Source organism: Eptatretus burgeri, chromosome 11 (assembly GCF_056783735.1).
Source record: "Eptatretus burgeri isolate ZD-2024b chromosome 11, Ebu_testis_v1, whole genome shotgun sequence".
In the NCBI taxonomy this organism is placed as follows: Eukaryota; Metazoa; Chordata; class Myxini; order Myxiniformes; family Myxinidae; genus Eptatretus; species Eptatretus burgeri.
Genome location: NC_140971.1, coordinates 75671662 through 75683679, shown reverse-complemented (window position 1 = coordinate 75683679; position 12018 = coordinate 75671662). Strand labels below are relative to the sequence as shown.

At 41.5% G+C, this 12018-nt stretch overlaps 1 protein-coding gene across 2 annotated transcripts in view; it reads left to right on the top strand.

The window, feature by feature from the left end:
* Positions 1-12018, top strand: part of TEKT2 (tektin 2) — a 52056-nt gene that overhangs the window by 18470 nt on the left and 21568 nt on the right. The window contains exons 2-5 of one of the 2 annotated variants that reach the window (XM_085847042.1): positions 770-881; positions 1773-1898; positions 2950-3155; positions 7075-7218. In XM_085847042.1, the coding sequence (XP_085703168.1) occupies positions 770-881; positions 1773-1898; positions 2950-3155; positions 7075-7218 (588 nt within the window). The remainder of the gene's footprint in view (positions 1-769; positions 882-1772; positions 1899-2949; positions 3156-7074; positions 7219-12018) is intronic. The other variant, XM_085847043.1, reaches the window with a different exon arrangement.

Genomic DNA, 12018 nt, shown 5'->3' with positions numbered 1-12018 from the left:
TCTTCACATCTTTCCACAGATTCTCAATGGGATTCAAGTCTGGGCTTTGGCTGGGCCACTCAAGGATTTTCACATTCTTGTTCCAAAGCCATTCCAGTGTTGTTTTGGCTGTATATTCTTGGGGTCATTGTCCTGTTGGAACATAAATCTTCACCACAATCTAAGATCTTTTGCACTCTGAAGCAGGTTCTCCTCAAGGATTTGCCTATATTTGACTCCATTCATTGTTCCCTCTATCCTTACAAGTCTCAGAGTCCTTGCCACTGAAAAGCATCCACGTAGCATGATGCTGCCACCACCATGCTTCATGGTAGGGATGGTGTTAGATGGGTGATGAGTTGAGCTTGGTTTCCACAAGGCCAAAGAGTTCAATTTTCATCTCATCAGACCACAGAATCTTTTATCTCGTGCTCTCAGCATCTTTCACGTATCTTTTTGCAAGCTCCAGGCATGCTGTCATGTGTCTTTTCTCGGGAGTGGCTTCCATCTGGCCATTGTCCAATAAAGCCTAGATTTGTGAAGTGCTGCAGAGATTGGTGTCTTTCTGGTAGATTCTCCCATCAGCCAAGGAATTCTGTAGTTCTGTCAGAGTGGTCATTGGGTTCTTGGTCAGCTCCTTGATCAAGGTCCTTCTTGCCCAGTTTGGTCAGACAGGCAGCTCTAGGAAGAGTCTGAATAGTTCCATATTGTTTCCATTTCCTAATGATGGAGCTTACTTTGCTCTTGGGTACTTTCATCATTGTAGAAATTGCTTTGTTTCCTTCCCCAGATCTATACCTCTTCACAATTCTATCTCAGAGTTCTCCGGACAGTTCCTTGGACTTCATGGTGGAGTTTCTGCTCTGACTTGCACTGTCAATGGTGGGACCTCATATAGAAAGGTGTGTTTCTTTCTAAATCATGTCCTATCAATTGAATTGGCCACAGGTGGACTCCAATCAAGTTGTAGTGAAATCTCAAGGATGATCAAAGGAAATTGGATGCACCTGAGCTCAATTTGGAGTGTCATAGCAAAGGAGTTGAATACATATTGACTCAAGATATTTCAGCTCTTCATTTTTAATTAATTTGTAAAAATTTCTAAAAACATGTTTTTACTTTGTTATTTTGGGGTATTTCGAGTAGATCGGTGACAACATTTTAAAAATTTATTCCATTTTCAATTCAGGCTGTAACACAGCAAAATGTTATAAAAGTCGAGGGGTGTGAATACTTTCTGAAGGCACTGTAGGAGTAGGGTGAGGGAGAATGGAAGAAGTTGGAACTTTTTGTCAGGTTTTTCTATTTTAATAGTCCTGGAGCAGTGACCAAATTCTAACACCTGTGTGAGGAATGGCGTGGAGGTGTGAAAGACGAGTTTCAAATATCAGCTTGCACCTCATTGGTCGAAGTATGGTGGAATTGCGTCTAATGTCCCACTTCTCCTCAAAGTTAGTGTGGGAGGAATATGGAAAGATAGAACGAGGAGAGAGGGCAAAGGGGAGGTAATCAGTAAAGGGAAATGAACGTTGCAGGTGGGATGAGAGGCAGAGGAGGGGAGCCAGAATTTCCACCATATTTTGCATACATAATCAATCGATGACACATGGCATACTGGTTCCACACCCATCACATGAGGTCTTAATGAACAATTCTGGTTTTGCACTTTAAGTAGGTCCTATTTATTCACAATGTATAATGAATGAAACTCCAATTTGTACGAAGCGAATGTATGTACAATTTGTAAAAAGGAATGTAACATTTGAATATAATTGCCTGGACATGTCCTCCAGACGAGGTGGGAACAGCACGAGACTGAGATCCAGCTACATGGACGCATGGTGCTGCAAGAGCGATGGAGAGAAACCCTCCATAGTTGTCTCGTCCTCGTGGAATCTGAATCGGAGGCATTTCGCCAGGTGTGAGCTTTGTTTGTTGCTTTGTACTTCATTGTGCTGGCGATAGCTCACCTACTTTCTGTGAGGAACACCATGGTATCTTTAACGTCCATAAACTAATGCTGGCAGCTGTTTTGGGGTTTTTGTGTACAAAGTCAAAGCTCGTGAGGAGTTAAAACATAGAATGGATCAGGACGTAACAGAACAAAAAGAACAATAGAATGAGGGGGGGGGGGCAGACCAACAGCAGGGATGAGGGACAAAATAGAGAACACTTGAACAAATAAGAGATGTGGGGAAGAAGAAGGTGTAAGGGAGGATGTACCAGGTGGACAAGATGGATACAGAAGCAAACTCTCAAGAAGGAAAAACTGGAAATTTAGAAAGAGGTGGGCTTGGTGTGGGTTAACAGGGATATGGAATATCGTGGTTTTGGAAGGGGAGAGGGTGATCTGAGATGGTGGTGAGCAGCTGTCTCTTGAAGACCTGGAGGGAAGAATGAGATCGAAGAGGATGTGGAAGTTGGTTCCATAGGTGGGAAAAAAAGAAGAGCGAATGAGTAGAGGTGAGCTGTGATTCAGAATTTTGGGAGTTTCACCAGAAGGGGTGAGGGGGTTGCGGAAGAAGCACAGAAAGAGCAGAAGGTGCACCACCAGAAAGGAGGTGGTAGAAGGTAGAGAGACCACCGACCTATTTGTGACGTGAAAGTGATAAACCTATAGACTCACGTAATTGCAGGATATTCCAATGATTTTCAAGGCCTTGGTTTCCACAGCATCAAATTGAGCAAGAGATGAGGTACCATCCCAGAAGGTACTCAATCAAGCTACTGATGTACTAGCTTATCAAGCTACTGGTATACCAGAGGGTATGCCAGTAGTACTCCATCAAGTTGTGGATGAAGGTCATCTAAAGGATGGGATCCAGTTGGAGTGAGCCAAAACTATCAACTAGGGTTGATAGTTTAGGCTCTAATACGTCATAAGCTCATGCTGTAAAGCCTTGCAATATCCTGTTTTACAATGTATCCTTTTTTGTTTCATTGGTGTCCTTCAAACTCCCATGCCTGCAGAGCAAGAACGTAGTGCAGGCTGCCCTGGATGCCAAGGACGTGCCTGCCAATGTGTTATCAAATTGCAAGCGCCTGCGAGACCAACGTCACGGACCAGAACTTGTGCGTGATGAGGTGGAAATTCAGCTGGAGATTGAAGTTAAGATCATTGAGGAATCTCGTAAATCACTGAAGGATCATCTCCTGAATATATCTCGTCAGCTGTGGTATGGCCCACCCTTGTGTACATTTTTCTCGCATTTACATTGCTTGAAACTTCTAAAAATAGGACCACTGGACCTGTAGCTTACCTGGGCCATGGCCTAATGTTGTAAACTATATTTGGTGGCATTCTGACTGGTGGTTCTGGAGAAGATATTTGAAGAAATTTACTAAGATTTTTTTATTTACTAAGAAATTTACTTAAGAATATTTGATCATCAAAAATCTTCCACCAAATTTGAGGGACTACCAGGAGATCCCTGTCATGTTAAACCATAGTTTTAATGTAAGGGTCTAAATATTTTGGTATAGTGTTGAGGTTTGTGGAGGATGTAGAACACAGAACGTATGAGGACGTAACACAACAAAAGAAACAGTAGAAAGAGGAGGAGGTTGTGGGATGGTGTGGGGTGCGGGAGACACGTCAACATGAGTGTTGAAGGTAAAAATAGAGGGAGACTTGGAGAAATAAGGGATGTGGGGAAGAATGAGGGCAAGGGGAGGACACAGGGGATGGACAACATGGATACAGCTATAAACTCTCAATCACAGAGGTGGAATGGAAAAACTGGAAACATGGAATGAGAAATTGGTTAATGGGGGTATAAAAGATCATGGTTGTGTATTGGGGTCGGGGGGGGGGGGTGACCTCCTCAGATGGTGGTGAACAGCTGCCCTTAAGCCATGGAGGGGAAAGGGTAGATTGAACAGACTGAGGAAGTTGGTTCCACAACCCACAGGCAGAAAAAAGGGAATGAATGTGTGGAGGTGAGCATTGTGTGGATTTTGGGAGCTTCACCCATAAGGGTGAATGGCAGAAAGTGATTAGGTCAGAAATGTAGGCAGGTGGCAATTTGTTTTTGGTTTTAAAGGTCATCAGCCATATTTTCAAAGTACAGGTAGCCAGTGAAGTATTTTGAGGATTTTTGAGATGCGATCAAATTTACGAGCTTCAATTGCAAGTCTCGCTACCATATCCTGGCTAAATTGTAAAAGGCTTGAGAGAAAAGGCCAGTAAGCCCGCTAACAATGATTTGCGTGGTACTATGAGAGCGTGAACCAGGAGTTTTGAGACGTCCTCGGATTTAACCACAAGCAGATGTCCTTTGTTTTAAGCATAAGTGAAATTGTAAAGATGGAATGAAATAGATTACGTGATGTCAAAATACACATAACATAGGAAAGTTTGAGTCCATAATCACACCGAGATTTAAAACCAGCAATTTGGGGATTAGCTGATGACCGACAATTGTTGAAGCTTTCAAGAATAGCTCATTCGTTTTGTGTGTAGGACATGGTTGCTGGCTTGCATCAATGCTGGGGGTGTGGGTGTGCCACTGATGCAATGCCTTCTGAAGGTTGGAGCATGAGTTTATAATTTGTTCATGGTGGTGGCGACAACTTGCCTACTCTTTCCGAAGGACACCGTGGGATCTTTGACGGCCACCAACTAATGCTAGCAGACGGATTCATAACACATTAATGAATCACTCTGCCTGCGAAACACCAGGATGACAGTTTATAGCTGGTTTAAGATTCGACCGCAGGCAAGAAAGCTCAGAGGTGAGTGCGCATACCTCCAGGTCATTGTGCCAGCCAGTCGAGGACAGCTAAGGGGTCAAGGATCAGTGCTGAGTTTGAGAACGCTGCTGGATATCCACGTTTGAATTTCAGAAACAGCAATTCAAAATTGCAGAAGAAAGTGCATCATCACGTTCAAAGTAAAGTAGTTTTCCTTTCTGCTATTCCTCTGCTCACGTCACGACCCCAAGGCTGCCCGAGAAGGCGGTGAGAGAGTTCCTGAGGGGGAAATAAGGCAAGCTCGGCCATACTTCAGGGTTCTCATTAAGTCCGCGGTCGAAAAAACCAATTATGGCTTCCACCTCTCGAGCTGAAAATACTATCCTGTGAGCTGTGCACCTGTGAAGTGACTATTTTAAGATTTTCAGAAAATGCAGGTCATGCAACTGCAGGTCATGCAACCATGTAGAAAGTCTTGGCTTGCAGCAGAGGGGCATCAAATCTCAACTGGTAAAACCTGTCATGTTGGAGCCTCTGCATATTGTAACATTATTTTTATTTTTACCTTCTGCCTGGAACATGGTAGGTGAACATGCACGACCTGTTTACTGGCGTGACAACCTGTGAAAATGTGTGAATGTTCATGGTTTGATTGAATATTCAGTCAAGCATCTGATCCTTGGCTTACAACCAGCCATTATTGATAGTTATCAATTTAACTACTTTCATGTCACTTAAAAGATATTGTTGTGTTGTGAACCTCATAAGAGTTCAGAGAAAGGTTTGGATTCCTGAAATGATGATGTCATAATGTTATTGAAAAAAATCAAAAGGAAAAAGGGGTAAATATATATATATATATATATATATATATATATATATATATATATATACATACATACATATACATATATATACATATATACATATATACATATATACATATATACATATATATATATATATATATATACATACATATACATATATATATATATATATACATATATATATTTTTATATATATATATATATATATATATATATATATATATATATATATATATATATATAAAGTCTGTTTAAGCAATCACACCTGCCATTTGCCACACATCATTAAATAAATTCCTTGTCTCCAAAAACCTATATTTTGATACCAAGATCACCTTTGTATTATATCTCAAAGCAAAGCTATGTCACATTTAGTTGGAATGGTGGCCATCTTGGATTTGGCTCTTGAGCCGCAATTGCTCGCATGGGATTTCCGGGGACTTTTAGTATGATGTTTAGGAGATACTCACGAGGGTCGCCATCAATTTTCATCTCTCCACTGTTTTTTATTAACCAAAAGTCCCAATTATACTGGACTATAACTTCGGCCAAAAGATGTGTTTCTTTAAGTGCACCTTTTCTCAAAGATCGTTGAAAAATCATCAGTTTCTCGGAGAAGAGTTGGCGGAAGGTTCAGCTCTGGACTGTTCCATTTGACCCATTGGCTTCGTATGGTTGCCATCGCGCTTATCATTCAAAGTTCATGAACAAAGCTAATATAGTTCGTGTTCGGAAACACAAAGCAAGAATTGAAAAGACCCTTCCCATGTCCTTTTTCTCAACACTCTGTGGGGTTAAGGTGATCTATGAACTCTCTAGTGTTTTTTTTGTTTGTCCACATGATGTGCTAACGTCGGCCACAAACGCCACCTGGTGGTAGCCAGAATTGCACGTTATCTTATTTCGACCGAGTACAACTAAAAAGTATTACAATTAGAATGTTTGCACATCTATAAAGTATCTACTATTGCAATGGGAACACGTCTATACAGTAGGTGCTATAGAACCACACACAAACACCACACCAAAACAAGTCCTAGTGAGGACCTACAGTCTCTGATTGCTCTTTCTAGTTTACCTTTTGTTATATTTGATTATAGCATGGCTATTTACCTTGATGATAGCATGGTTATTTACCTTGAACATGGTTAATAAATAGTTAATGAGCATCATGATATAAATCAAATACTATTAACAGCAAAGCAAGTCAAATAAATAAAAAATATGGTCATGAGGGTTAAGAGTTAAGATGGTTCATGGTGGGCCGGTAGTAAAGTGGGCGATAATTTCAGCATTAGTATGTTTTGCAATTGCTGTGATTGAAAGGGAGATGAACGAGCTACAAACTGCACACAACGCTGAGTTTTAATTTTGTATTCATGACCATTTCAACGATCCTTTGTTAAACTAGCTTTACTTAAACCCTCTCTTTCCTTTGTCTTTCTTTTAACCCCACATTCTGATGGCTTGGGTGACCAACTTCTGAGAATGTGGCAATTTGTATGTAAGAATGTCGTTAAATCTTCCAGAAGACCTGAAGACCTCAGACATCTCACGGATGTTTCTCCCTCAGCGTCCTTGAAGAGTTACAAAAGAAAATCAGGAGAGACCTGCATGATAAGAGTGAGGCCCTGCAGATCGATGAGAAGTGCCTGGCGCTCACAAACAACTCGCCATGCATCTCCTTCAAGCCCAACCCTGCAAGAATTTCTGATAAGTAAGCTGCATACACTGTGGAGGACTTTGTGTGCAGAATAATTGATTATCAGGCCTTTTTCTTTATTACTGAGGGCAATTGTTTTCTCCAGCATCAAAGACAAGTTTAAGACTATTGGGTAATTGAGTGATGTAACAAGTCAGTCAATGGCAAACTACTTCCCTACATGCCAAAAAACAATCATGATCATAAATCTAAGAGGTAAAGCTATGGTACCAAATTATGAGTCCCACAGGTTTGAAAGCACCAAAATGGCTACTGGGGAAGAGTGAAGTGTTATGATGAGTAGGACTGGCTGTTATGGTTGGACTGGATCAACCCCAGAAGGAAATCCAGTTGCTGAGGTCGTCAGAACTGAAAGTTGAACTCTCAGCTTCTCAGATGTTCACAAAATTTGGACATGGAATATAAAGTCAATTAATCGGGAAAAATCCAAATACAAATCCATTGGGACCATACTCTGTGCAGAGCGGTGCTGCCGAAGCAGTCTCCTGGGCGGTTGGGCACAATCCTGAACGGGTCACCAATCCAACGCAGGATACTCGAATGGCTCAATCATCCCAGCGAGATGGTACTCATTTTGCCGACCTCCGAAGGATGACTGCCTGAGTCAACCCCACCTGGTATTAATTCAATGGCTGAGCAGGATTTGAACTCAGGACCCTGGGATCCCAAGCCCACCACCCAAACCAAAACAACACCAGGCATAATCAGGGAAAGTTAGATGTAAGAAAGAGAAAGATTGAGTGGACAAGAACTGAAATTTTAGGGATAAGTGAATTTAGATTGGATTGGTTTGGGCTGTTTCAATCTGATGATTACGAAGTGTGCTTTGCTGGTGAGGAATTGTACTATATTAAATAAGGCAGTTCTCTGTATGTGTGTATGTACAGTATGCGTGTATGTAGGCATGTATGTGCATCTGAAAATCATAGAAAAAAAAACCAGGGCTGGCCTGATCACCACATTTTGCATACGTGTTGGGGGTACCCAGGGTCAGTTCATGGGCACAAAGAAAATCATCCCTCTCCCTGTGGGCGGGGGCTTGGCGATGCTCCCAAAGGGAACGGGTGTTTCTAGTCCAATAAAAGAAATGGGGTGGCAGTGATTTGCAATAAGACGACAGGATCAGTATTTAGATACAACCCTGTCAATGAAAGGTTAATATCAGTGAGGTTGACAGGACATCCAGTGAACATCACCATCACTCAGATATATGCTTCAATTTCTGCAGCAGATGAAGAGAATGTGGAGGGGTTTTCGGAACTTTTAGAACAGGTTCCTCAAGGAGATATTTTAATTATTATGGGAGACTGGAATGTAAAAATTGGAGAGGAAGGAGAACCAGAGATTGCAGGAAAGCACGGACTTTGTTTCCAAATGAGCCAGGGAAGCGAATGCTGAAGTTATATGTGGCGAATGAGCTGAAACACATGGCTCAAACAAGCGAAGCATAGACTGTACATGTAGACTTCACCTGATGGACAACATAGAAATCAGATTGACTACATTCTAATCAACAAAAGATAGAAAAGATCTGTGCAATTTACCAACACTGCCAGGTGCAGATTGTGTCACAGGTCATGAACTCCTTGTTACTAAGCTACAAGGAAAACATGACAGAGGTGAAAAAAAAATCAACAACTCCGACCAGATATGACCTTGAAAACATATATATATATATATATATATATATATATATATATATATATATATATATATATATATATATATATATATATATATATATATATATATATATATATACGGGTGTGTCTAATGACTACATGAAAAATTAACGTTTGATATTTTATATCGGCCAGGTAAAATTTGTGTGCCACTTTATACAAAAACACCATATCCAGAATTAAAACTTGATAGCACAACATTTACTACTTGCTCAACGAGACCAAAGGTATACACAGTTGCGCTCAAAGCCGGTCACTGCTGTGTTTACTGGCATTGTGGCCAGTGGCCACCCATAGTATTTTTTTGGTGACACACCAAAGCAAAATAGATAAAACATAAATATTATTAATTTTAAGTTTTGTTTTTGAGTTACCCTCTCCAAAGACAGCCCTGCACAATGCACAGCACATCTAGCCTGCGAAGCCTGACAGTGCAGAGCAGCACCACACATTTGAAATCGACCGACAGCTCACAATAAATTGTAACACAATTTTATATCGCAGGGCATTGGCTGCAGCATACAGCTTTGTATTATTTATCCCGACTGCCTGTTGATGTAATCTTTGTGATGCTTATTCCATTCAATGTTTGGCTTGTTTGCAGGTGAAATGGCGAAGTTAACTAGGAAAAAGACTGAGATTTGGTTGATTGGTGGCACAGAAAATCACTTCAGTTGTGCTAAAAACTTTCCTTCACGAGGAGAGGTGCTCAAGGTGCTGTTTGATTTTCATATACAGAAAGAACATAGTCTAAATGACAGCGTGAAGGAAACGGTCACAATGATCCTACAAATTTGGAAACAAGCACGGATACCAACGAGGGCTAAGAATCATCTCTGGGATCAGCTACGACGTCTTCACAAGTAAAGGAATGGCAGGGCCTGAAAAAAAATATCACAAGGAAGTCAGCGACAGAAGAGGGAAAGCGTGATGCTTTCAGGGATTCTTTGGACAATGTCTTTGATATTGCACATGAACAGGCCATGACGATGATCAAGATAGAAGAGGATCGGCAGTTTTTGAAGGCTCAGCGTGAAAAAGGACGACATGGTTCGATTGCAGAAATTCACGTGAAACTCGCAAAGCAAGAAGAGAGAGCACTGGCGAGATCAGCAGCAGTTGCAGTGCGTGAGGAACAACATCATGCAAGCTCAGCAGCAGTGACAGATGTTGTAGTGCTTGATTCATCATCTGAGGAAACAGCATTATCTGCAGATAGCTCAGAAGAAGAACCAAAGAAACCTTCAACATCTTCTGGATCACGGCGGTGGGAAAGGGGAAAAATCTCTGTAGTTACACGTGAAGTTGCAGCAACGCTAGATCGCGCCAAAACCAGCAGTAAGAATGCTACTTATATTTTTTTCTGCCATGGCTACGTCCGATCAGTTTACAGCACCAGTTAGTGAACTGATGATCAGTCCTTCTTCAGTCCAACGAGCAAGAAAAGTTCAACGTAGCTCCAGCAGCCGAGATTCGTGAATCTTTTCATCCAGTCGTTCCACTAACATTGCACTGGGATGGCAAGATAATGCCCAATTACACAGGAACTGAACAACTGTCTGTGGATCGACTTCCTATTATGGTGTCTGGCAAGGAGGTAACCAAGCTTGTTGCCATCCCCAAGCTATATTCCGGCACTGCTGCCATTATGGCAGAGGCCTGTATGGCTGAGATAAGGAGCTGGTTACTGGAGAACAGAATTGTGGCCTTATGTTTCGACACAACAGCAAGTAATACAGGTATAAAGGACGGCATTTGCATAAAACTCGAAACAGAGTTAGGAAAGGATCTTCTGAACTTGCCTGTCGACATCACGTGTCTGAAATTGTTTTGGAAAAGGTTTTTTCACTGTATGATGTTTTTAGGTCTCCAAAAATCAAAATTTTCAGTCATTTCCGTGATTTCTGGCCAAACATTGATCAATCAAAGTATCGTACAGCTTTGGATGATGTTGATGCATCAGAGCATGTAGATGATATTTGAGAAAGTATCATCACCTTTGCCATGCAGCAACTGAATACTAAGCACCCCAGAGATGACTATGAAGAGCTCTTGCAGTTAACAGTCATCTTCCTAGGAGCTACTCCACCAAAGGGAATTAGGTTCAGGTACCCAGGGGCAGTTCACTGTGTGCGTTGGATGGCACGTGCCATTTATGCCATCAAGATGTAGCTTTTCAGTGATCAGTTCCACATCCAACAGCACCGGAGCACAACGAGGGCATCTGTACAATCCCACTCTCGCATGGTGTGGAAGCACTTGCTTCGAGTGTCACTTTTTGTGACCACTACCTATGTTAAATACTGGTTCACCTGTCCATCAGCCGGTGAAGCCCCAAGGAATGATCTTCAATTCTTGAAGGCACTGCATGGCTACCCAGACAAGGAAGTCTCAAATGCTGCTTTGACTGCATTTTCCAGACACCTGTGGTATTGGTCGGAGACCTTGATTGGCCTCAGCCTTTTCTGTGACTCCGTCACTGTCGATGAAAAGCGCTGCATGGTCCACAACATGCACAATAACCAGGGATCTGATGAACCCCCAAAACGGCTTCCTCCCATAAAAGATCCATCTACTATGGCACTACCCGACTTCGTTACCACTTCCACAATCAAGCTGCTCCAGATCCTGGGACTTGATGAAACCTTTCTTGAAGAAGACCCACAACAATGGGAGGCAAACAAATCATACAATGAGGCAACAAATATCATTTCTGCCCTACGAGTGACAAATGATTTGGCAGAGAGAGGAGTCGCTCTTATACAGTCCTTCAATGAAGCCCTGGTCCGCAATGAGGAAGAAAAACAATTTGTACTACAAATGGTCGAGTACCACAGAAACAAATTCCTGAAATCAGTGAAAGCCACTGAAGTGAAGGGAATTGATAACTTTAATCAGTGATTGTTTTTTATTTGTTTTTATATCATTTTGTACAGTGACTGTTCCCTTTGTGTGTTTTATATCATTGTTTGGATGTTTTAGCATTGAATTAAAATAAGCTACAATATCGCGCATTTTGCTATTTGTAGTAAATCTTTCTGGGCTTTGAGCAAGTTCGAAATATACTCTGATTTTCGTATAAAATGGCATATATCATTTTTTTCTCAAGTGG